This window comes from Mastigoproctus giganteus, chromosome 10 (genome assembly GCF_048544385.1).
Source record: "Mastigoproctus giganteus isolate SK-2022 chromosome 10, ASM4854438v1, whole genome shotgun sequence".
In the NCBI taxonomy this organism is placed as follows: domain Eukaryota; kingdom Metazoa; phylum Arthropoda; class Arachnida; order Uropygi; family Thelyphonidae; genus Mastigoproctus; species Mastigoproctus giganteus.
The window spans coordinates 194,688,353-194,706,636 of NC_143584.1; the positions used below are offsets into that span (position 1 = coordinate 194,688,353).

Here is an 18,284-nt window from a genome sequence, read left to right on the forward strand (position 1 = left end):
GTGATAAGTTAACTCAGAAGTGGTGACCAATCTTATGTACATTAGATGATGAATATGCATCAAATGCATTGTCAGAAAAAGAGATGTGTTGCTCATATAAAAATTTTGACATTAAATCCATTTGAGCAGATCTGAAATTATCACATATGGTGGAATAGCTAAATGGAAATGTTTCTTTATATAGATGATTCAGACACATCAGCCAGATGTTGAAAATCTGAAGTCAAACAGCTCTCATTCGCTGTACCTAAGCAGGCTGATGGATGATGTGTTCCATTTAACAGCATAGAACTGCTACTTATAGATCGTGCTTCTGTTGTTGTCAGGCTCTGAGTGAGTGGTGAGGACACAACTGTTTTAGGATCTAGTAAAAGAAAAGTATATAAATTAAAAATCTGCAAAATATTTTAGTTAGTTTTTCTATGTTTGCTTTCTTTTATTACTAATTGAATAGAAAGGAATTACTTTTGTAAGGATTTTACAATATGTTTTCAGGTCAGTTATTAGAATAACTAAATTTCAGGTATAATGTGAGATGAAATATGAGAGCATCTTTTGATTCAAGGGAGGTCTCTGGATCCCCTTGAATCAGTGACTCCCCAACTCATAAAGACATGAGTAATTACAGACCTGTTAGCTTAACTTCTGTTTCTGGGAAATAATGGAGCCACTGGTTAAAGAAGTGAGACAGGACCATCTAGAGAGGAGTGCAGTTATACTTTAGTCACAGCATGTGCTTGTTAAGGAGAGATCTTGTCTGACCAATTTGTTTGGATAATATGATACAGTGACAAAGGGATTGGATGCAAAAAATAATTTTAATATCATATACTTTGATTTCTGGAAAGCTTTTGATACATTGCACATAAGACTGTTGTACAAATTGGAGCAGTGTGGTATTAAAGGCAAGGTACTGCTATGGATAAATCGATGGTCAAGCGAGAGAAGACAAAGTCGTTATCAATGGACACTACTCTTTGTCGACAGCTATCAGTGGAGTTCTACAGGGTTCAGTGCTGGGCCCATTGTTGTTTTCAGTATTTATTAATGATAATAATAAAATTATTATTAATGATAAAAATTCTCCGATGAATGTATACCAGGCTTAATTTTTAATCCTCTTTTGCTGATTACCCTGACTTCTAATCTCTTGGCACAAGCACATTACAAATATTGCTTCCTCTGCATCTAAAAAACTTGGTTTTCTCTTTCGCTCTCAGCATTAATTTTCTTCCAAACAGCTGTTCACTCTGTACAAATCGCAAATCCGCCTTACCATGGAATATTGTTCCCACATCTGGGGCGGTGCCCGCAAAACCTCTCTCAGGCTTCTAGATTCCATTCAGAAGAGGGCAGTTAGGTTAATTAATGACTCATCTCTAACAGAGTCTCTCCGCTCGCTGTCTCATAGATGTACTGTTTCTGCTGCATGCCTTTTCTACATGTGGACATGTGTTTTTGTAATGGGCGGCGCCTAAAACGGAGATAAGATGCCACCTCTTATCTCTGTGAAGAACAGTACCACTGTAGAATGGCCAGAAATAAGTAGTGTATGTTTGTGTGTATTCTGTTTTTGTCTGACCGCTTGGCTACCCAGAATCATCAGTCACCTGGACAAATGATTCTGGGTACTTGTCCATACCACAGTAAGGTGGGCCAGTCTCAATGGAGTTTGCACTGTCTCAATTCGAGACTCTGACCCACCTGATGTTGGCAAAAAATGGGCCAGATTCCTCTGGGAGCCCACTCCAGAGGAGAGAAAAAAAAAAAAAAAAAAAATAGGGAATGTTGCTCCCTATTGAGTAGCTCCACCAGACAAAGGAGTATAATTATTCGTAGCCGTATAACTAATTCTTCTTCTTGTGAAAACATCAGATGCAAACTGCTGAAGAGCAACATAAGAATTCTTGTCTCCCGCCAGCAAAGTTTCATACCCATGAGAGAGTGTAGAAACTGACTAACGAAGAACATCTCTAAAGTCATTATACAGTGGACATTCAAATAAAATGTGGCTCCAATTTTCATTTTCCCTGCATTCACAAGCTTCCGTCGTAGAAAGACCAAAACGACGTTAGTTTTTCCTTAAGAGATCCATGTCCCATTAAGAGGAAGGATGTATATAAGTCTAAAGAGAACCAAACAGATTTCTGCTTTACACCAAAGGTTACCTCAGGGAAAAAAGTCCTAGTAACAGATCCAACAGATGACGTATCCCAGCGTGTCTGCCACAGATTTATCATTTCATTCCACAAATGATTACGTTCTTGCTTAATATCTGATTTAATATTCAGAACCAAACCTATAAATTCAGTTGATAGTTGATAGTTTTGATAACAAAGACCTCTGTAAGCTACGTGAAGGTCCAATGGCAATACACCTGCAAGAACATGCAGTGCAGAAGTTGAAACAGTACGACAAGCTCTTAACATACATAATAATATTGTATGTTGCATAGTAGCCAACTTCAATCGAAATTTAACAGTTCTAAGCCTGTGAAACCATACACCGGCAGCATAAGTAGCCATAGGAAGGAATACGGCGTTATAACGGATTCTCATGGTATGTCTAGAAAGTCCCCAGTCTGAACGAGAAATTTTTACAATAGCACCAATGAATTTTCTGATCTTTGTTACATTATTTAAATGAGAGACAAAATTAAGCTTTGAGTCGATTGTAATCCCAAGTAGTTTAGTTTCAGGGACAAGTGGAATCCTGTTATTATTAATCTTCACTAAAGGGGGTTGTTGAGGGTTTAAACGTGATCCAAAGATCATCATTTTAGTCTTAGATTGGCATTACTTTCGATAGCAGATCTAGATGAACCATGAATTAAGATAGTAAGATTGTCAGCATAAGCGATGATTTTAGTACTACTGAAACAACGGGAAATCCAATCCTGTAATACCATATTCCATATAAGAGGCCCTAAGATAGACCCCTGGGAACACTCTCGTGAAACTTCTCTAGACACCACCTGAAATTTAGATTTCACTAAAATGTGATGATTACTGAAATAGCTTGTGAACAGGTGGTATAGTTGCTGAGAGCATCCAGCTGATCGTAACCGTTCAAGAGCACTCTGCCACCATAGAGTCAAAAGTGCCCTCAAAATCAACAACGGTAGCCAACGTGTACTTTGATGTTGAATTCTCAATGCTGCGAGCAAATTCAACAAGTGCATCTTCACAGGATTTCCCTACACAGAACCCGTATTGATTAGAGGACACCATATTTTTCGATTGAAGATGATCAGTAACACACAGTCATTAGACGCTAGCAACTTCCCAAGATTTGGCAAAAGTGCAATAGGCCTATTAAGATCTAGGATTTAATGCTGGTTTATCTGGTTTTTTAATCATTTTTAAAGTGCAATTTTCCACATATCAGGAAAGTGATCTTCTTGGAGACATTTGTTAAAAAGTAAAAGCAGTACTTGTGGACGCAATTTGAAAAATCGCGAAATAAATGTATTTTCAACCAGGTCTATCCCTGGACATTTCTTAATATTAATCTTTTTAGCAACAGAGGTTAACTCATCAATGGTAAATTCTTCTGTCTGAATGTTGGTGATATAAAGCGAATTTGCAACTCGAACATTTGAATGTACAACAGAATCAGTAGTTAGATCATCCACCGGGAATAGTCTGTCAAGAATAACATTATAACTGTATTCATCCAATCAGTAGCCTCCAGGAAATCTTCTTTCACAGTGCCGTATACATCTAAAGAGTGAATCTTATTACGAGCTATCTTATAAATAAGACCCCAAGGATTATCATTACCAGCACTGTGAACAAACTCCTTCCATGTTTCCTGCTTATGTGTGGCAATAGCCTTTACATAACATTGTTTGAGTGAAATATATTGAGAATAAAAATAAGCTACTTCATCAGAATGCCAATCCCTACGTCGATGCTGATATTTTCGATGGGCTTAATGTACCTTTTTCCTTAAAGACAGGCGCCTCCGTAGCCAGGTGGGCAGGAGCAGCAGTGCGTAGCACACGCTTCTTGATTAGATCGGGGTTCGAGCCCGTGCCCACCAAATACGGAAGATGCGGAAAGGCCACGGAATGACCACCGCATATCCCCGGAGCAATATGGCCTTAGTCGCTAATGCTCCTAAAAAAAAAAACAAATAACAATAAATAATAATAATAATAATTAAAGAAGACAATTCTGGGGTCCACCAGGAACAGGTCTTTAAACTAATCTTTTTCTTGCTGGCTGATTTGTATGAGGCCTTAAATAATGACTGGCGTAATAAGGCAACAATTCCAGCAGCTGTAAAAGAGTGAAGAGACGAAAAGTCTTGTAGTAATAGTAGTGGCATGTGATGCAAGAAAGCAAATGTATGAGCTTATGCAGCATCAGCCAAAAAAAAAAAAAAAAAATCACACCATTCCCTCCAAATGCCTGTCCAGTTCCCCCTTAAATTTATTCAACCTATCAACTTCCACAACGACAGATGGAAGTTTGTTCCAGCAATTAACCACCCGCTGGCTAAAGGCAAATTTCCGCACATCTATTCTACATCTGTCTTTTCTTAATTTGAATTTATGCCCCCTTAGGTTCGTAATCTGAACAAGTGGAAGGATCCCATCAGAATTCAGCGTGCTCAATCCATTCAAGGCCTTATATACCTCAATGAGATCACCGCGCAGGTGCCTAGTCTCCAGCCACTGAAATTTGCAGAACTTAAGCCTCTCTTGGTAAGAGGATCCCTTCATTCCCCCTCACCAATCTTGTTGCCCTTCTCTGTACCCGCTCAAGTAAATCTACATCCTTCCTAAAATGAGGTCTCCAGACCTGTACGCAGTACTCAAGGCGTGGCCTGACCATTGCCTTATACAGAGGGATAATCACCTCCTTTTCCCTGCTAGCAAAATTCCTATATATATCATTGACAAAACCCCATGACCTGCCCTGGCAGCCTGTCTGCATTGCTCAGAGAACTTCATATCTGACTGCACAATTACTCCCAGGTCTTTTTCATTTTCTACCACCTTAAGTGTAGTACCACACAGTTGGTACGTTTCTCTGGGGTTATTTCTACCCATATGCAGTACTTTGCATTTGTCAAGGTTAAACTTCAGTTGCCACTTCTTAGCCCATCTGCCCAAATTATCTAGATCCTGTTGCAGTAGCAGACTGCCATTACTGTCATTAACAACCCTGCCAACCTTTGTATCATCTGCAAACTTCGACATTAAGCCTGATATACCTTCATCAATATCATTGATAAATATACAAAACAACAGTGGACCTAACACCGAACCCTGTGGGACTCCACTAATAACATTAGTCCACGAAGAGCAGCACCCATTGATTACCACCCTTTGTCTTCTCGCACTTAACCATCCTTTTATCCATTGTAGCAACTTACCCTTAATACCATTCTGCTCCAATTTGTACAATAGTCTTCCATGCGCAACAGTGTCAAAAGCTTTCCTGAAATCCAAATATATGATATCAAAATTGTTTTTTGCATCCAGTTCCTTTGTAACCACATCATAATATCCTATCAAATTTGTCAGACAAGACTTTCCCTTAACAAACCCATGCTGTGTCTGAATTATTGCTGCAGTCTTGTCTAGATGATCCTGCAATGCATCTTTAACCAGCGACTCCATTATTTTACCCGGAACAGAAGTTAAACTAACTGGTCTGTAATTACTCGTGTCACCCTTCGATCCCCCTTTGTGAATTGGGGATACATTTGCACATCTCCAGTCCGTGGGAACCTCCCCTGAGTCCAAGGATGCTCTCATAATTATGGTTAAGGGTTTGCTTAGTTGCCTTGCCGCCTCCTTTAATATAACTGGATAGATCCCATCCACCCCAGGTGCTTTTCTTACGTTTAACTTCAACAATTTCTCTTCCACTTTGCTCTCAGTTATTACAAGATCATTAAGCACCCTGCTACAATTTGATAACCTGCCATTTTCAAACCTTAATAATTCCTCACGTGTGAATGTAGATGCAAAATACTCATTCAGTTTGTTTGCTATCTGAGCAGGATCATCAACAGTCGAACCATCGATGTCAAGTGGACCAATCAGATTCATCCCCTTCCTTTTAGAGTTTATATAAGTAAAGAAATCCTTGCTGTTTTTCTTAGCATCTTTTGCCAAGGATTTCTCGTAATCTGCCTTCGCCTGCCGAACCTCCTTTGTGACTTGATTACAGGGAAATCTGCAGAAACAGAGGAGTCAAATAATTCCCAGTTTATATGATTTATGGAAAATCTGACTAAAGCTGGCTGTAGTAAAAATTTATCTCCAGGTTTAGAAAAATCAGTAACAACAAAAAATAGAACCCGATGATTACTTGTTGTCCAATCAGTAATCACCACCCAATCACGAACAACTACTTTAAAATTAAAATTAGTTAATGTCACATCAATATTTGATTCTCCAGCAGAGCTGGAAAAGGTTGTTACCACTTGAGGTAGGTTTATTACATTTAAGCTGTTAATAATAATAAATTCTTCTAACATATGACCGCGACGATCACTTCCATTACTGAACCTGAGTGGAGATTTAGCATTTACGTTAGAAGTTATTAAGACATTCTGTGGACCCAAGAAATTTAAAGTTGTTTCTAGATAATTCAAGGATAAATTAAAATCTTCTGAGGGAGGACAATATAGAGAAATTATAGTGATATCAAGCTGATTATTTAACACCACAACACATGTTTTAAGTTCCTCAGAGACTGGTTGAATTATACGGGCAGTGAGTGGAAATCGCCGTTACCTTTGGAGTATATCCAGGTTGCACTTTAACAGTATAAGGCTCTTGAATTGCAATAATATCAATAGCATTTTGCAGCAGACACTCGAATTTCATCTGATACTGCTCTAGAACGCTGACCGTTAATCTGCATAATCCTAATACCAGCAAGCAAAGACGCAGGAGAATCAGCAAGAACATCATTATCTCCAATAACAGCTCCATCTCCGGGAATAAAACTTGTATTGATATTATTATAACTATTATTCATTGGCGGTCCTTAATTGTGCCGTCTGTAATGCCCATAAGTACTCGGGACATGCGCCGTCCCTAACCGAGTGCTGATATTCCTTCCTACGTCTCGTACAGTTGATACAACTAGGTGGCTCTTCCTGAAATGGACACTCACTAAATATGTGCCCACTTCGAGCACAATGTCCACAAGATGGGGACTCATGCGAACAATATTAGGTAGTATGTCCATACCCAAGACACAGATAACATTTAGTGACTATCGTATAAGGACGGTGCTTATGAGAACTCCAAGTCAAAAACAACCTGTTCAGGGAGGAAAAAATATTTATAAATTTTAGGTGAGAAGCTAACAACCCAATGAACTAGTGATGACGACCTGGCCTGAGTAGTAAAATGAAAAACTGTTTGTTGCTTCACTTCTTCCAATGTGAAACCGTAATCTATCAAGGTCTTGTTATAAAGATTATCCACAATATCGTCCTTTGAAAGATCCCGTGGGACATCATAAATTATGACTGATGGATTACCTTTACAAGGAACGCCAGTGATCACTCCAGCTTCGGAAAATGCCGCCGTAGAAGTTAAGCAGTCCAAATCTGATTTCATAGCTGTTTCCACAACCACTCCTCAATTGCGAACAAGTCGCAAAGATTTCACTTTTACATTCTTCAAATCATTTTTAAGAGTTGTAGTAACTACATTTTTCACATCAGAACTTGTTTTCGAGTCACTAGTATCTGAAGCTCTAATTATTAGAACATTATTAGATGATTTAATAACATCACTAGAAGAAACACCCTTCTCAATAGTACCCTTCACAGTATCAGCATAGGTACGCACAGGCTCTTGTGTATGTAACCTATCCGTCAGAAACTCATCTCTATCTACATCTGACTTTGGTATGTTCTTCCCTTCATCCTCTTCAATGTGTTTACCAGAGACCACAGATAAAGTTTGTAACACTGTTTGTAGCAATTGGGCTCTATTATCAATTTCCTCATTAATGGCTTTTAATCTCTCATTTTCTATCAATAGTGCAGTTGTTACAGTCTCTAAATTACACCATTTGTCCATAATGATATCTCCATTTTTTTTAGTCACTTTATTAGCCTCTCTGAAAAGAAAACTTGTGATATCTTTTTGCATTTTAGAAATGACTGCACATACAGAGGACGCATCTTGAATATTATCACACTCATCAGTTATTGTACTTGCATAATTTTCACATTCATCAGTCATTTTACTTGAATCAGTATTCAAAATAGGGGTGGGAATAGACCCAATCCCCTCCACTTCAATTAACTTACCACCTGTGCTCTGCTCTCGTACTAACTGCGCCGCGGGTCTTAACTGCTTGTGACCAATACTTTTAGAATATACAAACTCACCTAACATTCGTATATCGCCATGAGATTGAGGAATTTTAGGTGGGAGTAGGGGTGAAGTATCCTCTCCCTCCCCACTGGATCTGTCTGAAGATCGTTTACCATTAGGATTTCTATCTTACATAATTCTTTAATATCAAAAACTCACAAATAGATTAATATTAGTAGTATTAAATAAGCAACTTCCAAATATATTAGTAAAAACTACAGTATTTCAATAATTCCAACTTCTAAATCCTGTGTGTTCTTGAACTGTTTCTTTTAGGTTCAAAGCAACGATATTATTTGTACTTACAGTAACTTTCTTGATCTATCAGCAAAAAAAAAAAAAAAAAAAAAAAAATATGACACTTGATTTACGTTTCCCGCCAAAACTACGGATCCGCCGACGACGATCGTTACCACACTCACTTAACCAGATAGCTGTATTTGTATCACAAAAGCTGAGTAATATTTCACCTTGAAACTATTAATAACACCTAAAGAAATTCTTTCACAGTCAAATTGCTCAAAATTAGAACCGTCAAATCGTCACAGTCAAACTGTCACAGTCAAATCGCTCAAAATTTAATCACAATAAACCGAAGATACTTTGCTTTGCGACAAACCTGCCTTTTCTGCAGATACTTCCATGGGCGCTGTTGTTCTGAATTGGCTTCTATAATTCCCGCTCTCTCTTTCAAAAGTCTGAACACGTATCACCACCAGACAACGTCCATTTACTGTCCAACTTCAAACTCACAGAACCAACTTTTCATCTTCCTCATTTATTCATTCAACTGCTGTTTTCTGGAACAACCTTCCTTCATATGTCTTTCCTGAAAATTACAGTCTACAGAAGTTCAAGTCTAATGTCAACAAATATCGTCTCTCATCTTCTCAACCTCCAACCCAAGCACGGTACTAAGTACTATAGGTTCTAATACCTCTCATGTTTGAGGTTTTCATAAAAAAAAAAAAAAAACCATCACAAGACTCCTTACACCTCTAGTGGGAAATACTGACCACAATGTCACCAACAGCAAGGAATTTATTCTCCTAATTAAAGAAATTACAATCCCTGACAACGAGATTATGGCATTGTTTGATGTTGTCTCTCTGTTTACATCGATTCCAGTCCAACAGGCCGTTAACTGCACCAAGCGACTTCTGGAGAATAACTCAAACCTACCGACCAGAACATCGTTATCCACAGAGGACATCTGTACTGCCTTCAACCTATGCTTGTCAAGCAGCAGCAGCAGCATTACCTTCAGCGATTCCCTGTACAAGCAGGTAGAAGGTACAGCTATGAGTGCCCCTGTCAGCTTCGTCGTTGCCAACATTGCTATGGAGGAATTAGAGGAACAGATATTCCTGAGCCCACCTATACCTATTACAATGTAGTGCAGATACGTCGATGACATATTCACCATCATTCCATGTGGTTCAGAGAGCACTGTTAGAGTACCTCAGTTTCTATCACTATTCATCCAGTTCACTTTAGAACTAGAAGTGAACGGGTCTCTTCCATTTTTAGATGTTCTAGTAAAGCGGGTGGGTCCATGCCTGGAAACCTCAGTATACTATAAACCAATGTGGTGCGGGCAGTTTACTAACTAATAATGGGCCATGCCCCTTGTCATCAAAACAGCACTGTCCGTGCTATATTCTCCCGAGCTTCGAGCCATTCGAGCTCAGTGGAAGCTAGGTGCACCAAGATTTCCAGAGTAAAATCCGACCTGGTCAATTGTGGTTACCCAACTCGTATATTAAACAAATGCTACAAGCGCAAGAGCTTACAACCCACCCGATGCCATCATCCCCACATGACAATATGCCTACCACCTATATTCCCTACTATCTGGGCACATTGGACCGTATTTCGGAAATCCTCTGAAATACCGCATAAAATGCATACAACTACCTGTTAGGAGCTGATGTTCTCTGATTTATAATGTGAAAACTCCAGTCACCCCTCTTTTGCGTAGCGGAGTAGTATATTGCATAACTTGCAAAGATTGTGGTAGTAGCTATACAGGGGAGGGCTCGAGACGCCTTCAAGACTGCCTTGCAGAGCATGACAGATCGATTTGCCATGGTGACACTGACCACTCCACAATCGCAGAACATTTCTGGTCGACCCACCACGACCTTAACCCTAAACGTGATTACGAAGTGATTGACCAATCCTGGCACTTGCGCCACCACCCAAAGGTTGGTTAGAATCGTTAAACATATCATGCAATTCAAGAACCTTGAATCGCTGTAAGGGCACGACACTACACCTGTCTTGGAATCAACTGTCTTGAAGCTCGACAAATGCTGGCAGCTTAAATAATATAAATGGCTATATAAATGCTCAATCACACGGCCATGTATGCACCAGAGCACGCACAACTGTTGTATCTGTTAAATTTTTATCTCTAAAGTCCACATTCTGTTAGAATCTGTATACGTTAAAATGCTGAAGAAAGGGTCTGTTTACCCCGAAAGCTCCATTTTTAGTCATTAAAATTTGTCACTGGACGTATACTGTATTGTTATTTTCTTTTGTTTTCGCTTGATAAATCATCGATAGGACCATGGGTCTTCCTTGCGGCCCGTCTACAATGCTCAAAGAACTTCGTGTCTGATCGTATTGTAACACCCAAGTCCTTTTTCTCCACTACTGGCTTTAGTTCGATTCCACTAAGTGTATAAGTTATTTTGGGGTTAACTGTTCCCCAGGTGTTTGGCAGCGATCATTAACTACTCTACCAATCTTTACATCATCTGCAAATTTAGACATCACGCCGTCTATGCCGTCATTTATGAAAATCAAAAACAATAGTGGTCCTAATATTGATCCTTGGGGAACCCCACTTCTTACATCAACCCAATCTGAGGAATAACCATTTATCACAACCCTCTGCTTCCTGCCCTGAAGCTATCTTGCTATCCATCTAAGGATTTTCCCTGTGATTCCAACCTATTCCAGCTTTTAAAGTAATCCCTCATGTGGGACTGAGTGAAATGCTTTTCTAAAATCCAAATAAACAATGTGAAATTATTCCCTAAATGCAGCTCACAAGTGACCCTGTCAAAATAGCTAACCAGATTTATTAAACATGATTTTCCGTTATAAAACCATGCTGAGTATCCTTCAGAATTCCATTTCTATCTAAATGATCCCGAATTCCACCCTTATCATTGCTTCCATGATTTTCCGTACTACTGAAGTTAGACCCACCGGTTGGTAATTTCCCACTTCACTCTTAGAAGTTTGATGGTGTAATGATATTAAAAAAATGTAAAAAAAAAAAATTGGTGGCAGTTCAAATGCATTTAAAAAGCAATGTCTCTACCATCAATCTTACAAGTGTGTAGCTGATCAAATCAGTTACTTTGAAAAATATTAAAACTGTTTTGTGCGATATGCTTTTCTAGTTTTTTTTTTTTAAATCACTGACATCTGGTTTTTCTCATTGATTTAGTTCTAAAACTGAAATTGTACCTTTTACTTTCATTAGAAAATGCAATACTAAGGCAACTTGTAGCATTAACATGATTACTGAGAGACTGAGTTCAGTTTAAGGGTTTTGCTCTTTTCATAGCAAATTTTATTCACATATCAACCTAATAGATTGCAAATGGGTGCAAGTTCTTAGTTTTAATTGTTATTCTTATATTTAAATTAAGTTAATTGCATAGTCAGAATGATTAAAACCATACCTGATATTAGGAAACATTCCAGCCGATGAAGACAAATCATTATTCTTTCCAGCCATTTTTCTATCTGATGGCGAAGTTCTGTGGGAGCAGCAATAGTATAGATAACTGGATTGAGAGCACTGTTAATAGGAAGGATGAACACTACTAAACAAGCATAGAGGTTGTCTGCAGGGAAAAAAAAAAAATAGTTGAATTCAATAAAATTTTAGTTCTTTTATTACAGTACTTTTGAAACTACTGTTTCACTCAAATTATTCACTTCCCTTATATTTGGATACTACTATCCCTTGCTTAGAATTTTTAATTGGTTACATGAAACAGAGTGCTGCACAAATCCACTCTGGGTGGGAAAGCTTGTCCATATGAATGGCCAATTTTAAGACACAATCTAACCACATAATAATATATTGAAATATAACAAAAGCTTAATAGTTCAGTACCTACCTCTTACACTGTTTATCACAAAATTCGTATAAAGAAGATGAAATAAAATTAAAGTTAAACTACATCAGTAATTAAAATAGAGCCCAGAGGAAAACAAAATACATTCCTTTTTCCTATGGTTGTCATATATTAATTTACTAAAGTAAACTGCTAAGAAGGATAAAATGTAGGAAGTCAAGAGTCTAAATGGGAGACTTTCAATTGAATCATCATCAGTTGACTATCATTCGTTTTCCTCTGGGCTCTGTTTTAATTACTGATGTAGTTTAACTTTAATTTTATTTCATCTTCTTTATAGGAATCTTGTGATGAACAGTTTAAGAGGTAGGTACTAAACTATTAAGCTTTTGCTATATTTCAATATATGATTATACCAACAGTACCTTAAGTCATAACTATAAGCTTTACTACCCTATAATAATATTAAGTGTTATAATAACCTTTAAACTATTAGGGGTTTAACCCTGTTAACAATTTAGAAAAATTTAACATTAGTAAATGCATGAGTTCGAAAATGAAAAAAATTGGAGCTTGTAGTATTTTATGAATATTTTTTATGGAATTTTTTTCTCAGACTAATAAGTCTTTGCATACTTTATTAAAAAAATGCTAGAAATAAGCATCAGTTTTTATATTAATATTTACTATAAAACTGCTAAAAAGTGATAAAATTTCATATGTTTATATCCTATCCTAAATTATAATATTTCTGCATCATTGCAAAAACTAAATTATCTAGAAATGAATGTTTGACTCTATATTTGTTGGTTAATGTTAATTGAAGTAAATTAAGAAGTGTGCATCTTTCCTGTGACACTAATGTACAAGAATTCCTTGCTTATTGTAATAAATGTATTCCTGAAAAGTGTTTTGTAAAAGTGGCAGTGTGCTGAGTGAATGTAATTCTCTCATTATAAATACGAAGGGCATTCAATAAATTATTCTACCTAAGTTAACTTCCCAAAGTTATATTTCAGTGATTCATGATTTATCATGTTCCTACATATCTCAACTTGAATCATACTAATTTTGATCCTGCTATGTTTTTAGGTTGTTCTGCTGTGACAGAAAGCAAGAAGACACTTGTATCAAATAATGGATTTGCTGAAATTAGAGCATCATTCAGTCATCAAGTTTCTCGCCAAAAAAGGAAATGGGCCAAAGACCATTCATGAAAGGATGGTGGTTGTGTATGACAAGAGTGCACCTTCAGCATACCAGATGAAATTCTGGTCAAAACAATTCAAGTGGTGTAGAGAGTCCATCGAAGATAATCCACATCCTGGAAGACCTGTGACAGCGACCACTCCAGAAATATGCCAAGCTGTGGAAACCTTTCTGCCGAATGACAGACATTTAAAGGTGCCCCAAATCTCTAGGGAATATAACATCTGAAGTAACAGTTATAACCATCTTCTATGAACATGTGGAGATGAGAGTCAGTGAGATGAAAGACAGTGCAAGGTGGGTTCCCAGATTTCTGACTCCTGTGCATAAGCAATTCAGAGTATGGTGTTGTGAGGAGAATTTAGAGCTTTAGGGAAGGAATCTTGAAACTTTCATCTCCAGAATTGTTATGGGTGATGAAACATGAGTTTATCACTGGGATCCTGAGACCAAGCAAGAATCAATGCAATGGAAGCACAAAGGTTCTCCCCACCCAAAAATTTCTGACACAATCTTCAGCTGGCAAGATTATGGCCACCATTTTTTGGGACGATGAGGGAATTTTTTACATTCACTACTTGGAATACAAGCAGACAATCACTGGGGAGTCATATGCATCCCTATTGTACAACCTAAGGGACATCATAAAGGAAAAATGCAGTGGAAAACTTTCCAGTGGTGTGCTGCTTCTTCAGGACAATGCACCAGTGCACAGGCTACATGCTGTTGCTGCTGCTTTCAGAGACGGACTTTACAGAACTTACCCATCTACCTTACAGTTCAGATATGCCCTAAGTAACTATTTCCTGTTTTGACACCTCAAGAAAAATGTATACGTGGACATCGCTTTTCTGATAATAATGAACTGAAGTCTGCTGTTTTTGCATTCTTTGATGGACAGGACAAAGAATTTTATTTGTCTGGTATTTCCATATTGCTAACAAAATTGGACAAGTGTATTGAAGTTCAGGGAGTTGCACTGAAAAAAAAAAAGAAATTTTTGCCTCTTTCTCATTTTCTTCATAGGTTAGTAGATAATTTATTGAACACCCCTTGTATAATGTGGCATGTGGGAAGGTACCAAAGGTACAGTGCAACCCTGAGTTGTTTGAAGTTGGGCAGTCCTGTTGCAAACTAGCTTATTACTACTTCTCCATCCTTCAGAATATTTCCATATACAATATTTAGTAAATTAGCTCTTTTGGTTTAGATGAGGTAAGTATGTCATTCTGTAGTGTATATCTAAAGAGAATGATTTGGGAACTCAATGAAGGATATCTGATAAATTTCATTCCTCTTATTATTGATGCTTAAATACAGCAACACTTAAAGGAAATGACCACATATTCAACACTTAAGGTTTAAACTGCCATCACTTGTGCCTTTGATTTAACAAAGATACTTGCATACCATCTTAAATAGTTTTAATATTTTTAAAACAAAATCACCCTTTTTGTTTTAATTATAAAAAATCAGTTGTTAGCTTTTTTTTACTAAATCAAAAATGGTGATCTATTAATTATGATCTTCTAAACTCAGTAAAAAATTATTGAATGGAAAAAAAAAATACAATAACAATAAAGTTATTTTTTAGAATTTAAGGTCACTCATCCCCTGGATTGAAGCACAAACTTTTGTATGGCATTTGTCAGACTCAGTGTGAATATCTGTATTTTTGCCAGCTGTTCATGTTTAGCTGGTAAAACCGAAGTTCTATGGCAAGGTTAGACACTTATCAGTGTCTTACAGAAGCCACATGAAAATGGAAGTTGCCTAGAAAAAAGACAGATGCCTTTATTCACATGGCATCTATTAAACACCAAACAAAAATTGGATTTCTCATAATTCATAGTAGCTGGTTGCGAAATTTATCATACTAAAAATTTGGATGTTGCTCGTTTCGTTCACCCAGCGAGCAACATCTGAGTAGGACTGCTTATGATCTTTGTGTGTGTGTCTGTGTTAGGCTGTTTGTGCTTAAAATATTACTGTAAATATGTGAATACCCATGGGTTCTAAATGAAGTGCATCTAGTGACGAACAAAAGCTACCACAGGCCTGACGTATCCAAGTGGTCAGGAGCGCGAGTGCGCTATGACATGCCCTTTGAGTGGACCGGAGTTTGAGTCCATGACTGCTAAATGTGATTAACAACTTGCATTGATTGATTTATTGTAAACTCTACTGACCTCGTGGTCGTGCTAGAGTACAAACAAGAACTTTTAAAGGTGCCAAGAAAATTATGACTTTGAATGAGGAAGTGCAGATCCTAGTGAATGTCAAGAAGGGGCTCACATACATGGCCGTAGCAGCATGTTTGGTATCAACTAAAGTATCTTACAATACATAAGGAAACAAGAAACTGAGATCAGAGAGGCAGTGCAAAGTGGTGGAATTCTTACTGCTAAATATGTGGCTTATGTACGTGATAAAGTGGTGTTAAAAATGGAGGATGCACTGTTCATTTGGATCGAAGACAAGCACAAAAAAAAAACAACTTGTCTGTGAACATTGGTATGATTTCCGCTAAGGCCCTTGTTGTTTACAACAGATTTAACCCTCTGTACCAGCAGCACTGCAGAAACCACTTTCATTGCTAGCAAAGGCTGGTTCCAGAAATTCAAGAGGCATTATTCACTCTGTAATGTAAAGATTGCTGGCAAGTCTGCTTCAGCTGATCATGAGGCTGCTAAGGCCTACCCTTAAGAAGCCCATATCGAGGAGAAGGGATATAAACCTAAACAGGTTTTCAATGCCAATGAGATGGAATTATTCTGGAAGAAGATGCCTCAGTGCACCTATATAGCTGTTGAAGAGAAGAAGGCTCCAGGATTCAAGACAGAAGTCTCAACGTCAGCCAACCCTGCTTCTTCTCCAGCCTCTGAGACCCCTATTACTGAGGCGTACTGAATCTTGTGGTGACTACCCTGGTGCATGCCTTGTTCTTAACTATGTAATAAAATTTTGATACAGTATTTTCGAAACATGGGTCTGTTAATGATTATTAACAATAATCATTAAACATGGAAATGTTTAATGTTTATTGTAAAACAATTAAAACCTTTTAAACACTTTTAAATGTTTTTGTTTTTCTTTTAATTGTAAATGGTTGCGTAAGTGTTTAGGCATATGCAGAAAACATTTGGGGCTATTTGGGCGAGAGTACAGATTTTTGCGGGAAGTGTTGACACAACCCCTGTGAATATGAAGACCTGATTGTATATCAAAACAAAAGCAGAAAATGCTGTATAGCTGCTTAGAGAATATTGGTGAACAAAGGTACACAGGAGGATTTGCATTTCATTTACAAATTTAAAAAAAAACTAGAACACTTAAAGTAGCATCCTAGAAGCAGAAGGTTAAAGTAATGATTACATATTGCATAATTTTGGGTTTAATGTATTTAACTTTAATTTTGAAATAGTTGCTTTTTGAAAGTGAAATGTCTCAAAATAATCAAATGGGCTAATTTTGGTTTAGATAATAGGCAAACTGCAATATGTAATTAACAGTTTATTATTTGTGTAGTCTACAATTTGTTCTCAATGAATTGGATTTAAAAAAAGTGGCTTTGTAATGAGTATTTCTTCCTCACTTTTTAATTATCAAATTAAAACAGTTTAATACAAGTCATATGTTTCATTGCAGCCATCCATCTAATATACAGTATTTATTAATCATGTTGAACTTTTTTTTTTTTGGCTGTTGCTCTATAAGCTTGCTTGCTTGCATCATATGCCTAATGCTAATGCCAACTGTTTCAAAGGTCGTGTTCAGCTAAAAACATTCTTACCTGATATAGTAAAACCACTTAGAGCCACTAATTTAATTATTACAATTGGTATCCAACAAAGGCAGTCAGTCAACACAATGAAGAAAAATCGCAGTGCAAGTACTGCATCCTCATGTTTCTTCAACATAATTGGTCGAGCCCTCTTTCTGTCATGTTTTATAATGAGAAACATTCTGATGTACAAAACGATTATTAGCATAACCTGCACAAGAAAGAGAAAATATAAATATATCCACTATTTTTAATTAAAATTTTCAAAATTCATAACTATTATTATTGTTATTCATAATTCAATCCTTGAAAAATTCACTTTCATGCCTAAGATAGGAAAAAATTTAGAGTTAATCAGGGGGTATGCACTTCTGATTTGCTAAATTTTTATTTTTAAATTTTTGGATCATACAGAGATGATTATATGTTGCGAAGCAGAATTGGCGATAGTGAAGAAGTTTAAAGGAAAAAAAAAAAAGACACCAGACATTGCGAATAGTAGCAGCATTTTAGGACTCAGGATATTCTAAATAATTCAGATATGTGCTAGATGGCTGATGATAAGCAAACGTCTTAAAGATTAGCAAATTGTCATGTAAAAATATTCTAGGTAGATTAGATATTGTAAAAATAGATTATCATTTTAAAAGCCATTGCAGTATCTTAATTTGCATGCCTGATGCTGTGCCTCAATCATTCAATTTTTTATGAATACTCCAAACACACAAAAGGTTATTAGAACTTATAGTACTTTAGAACTGTGAATGAATTAGGGCTCAGAATCGAGGAAAAACTTGTGGACATTGGATATGAATTTCTGTAG

The 18,284-nt window shown here is 37.1% G+C and overlaps 1 protein-coding gene across 1 annotated transcript in view; it reads right to left on the reverse strand.

Moving 5' to 3' along the window:
- Positions 1 to 176: 176 nt before the first annotated feature.
- The window catches only part of LOC150079695 (relaxin receptor 2-like), a 105,535-nt gene continuing 87,427 nt past the window's right edge, over positions 177 to 18,284 (reverse strand). Inside the window, exons 17-19 of the mRNA XM_090383168.1 lie at positions 17,471 to 17,672; positions 12,067 to 12,231; positions 177 to 364 (exon numbers count right to left, since the gene is read on the reverse strand). Of these exons, the coding sequence (XP_090239294.1) occupies positions 177 to 364; positions 12,067 to 12,231; positions 17,471 to 17,672 (555 nt within the window). The remainder of the gene's footprint in view (positions 365 to 12,066; positions 12,232 to 17,470; positions 17,673 to 18,284) is intronic.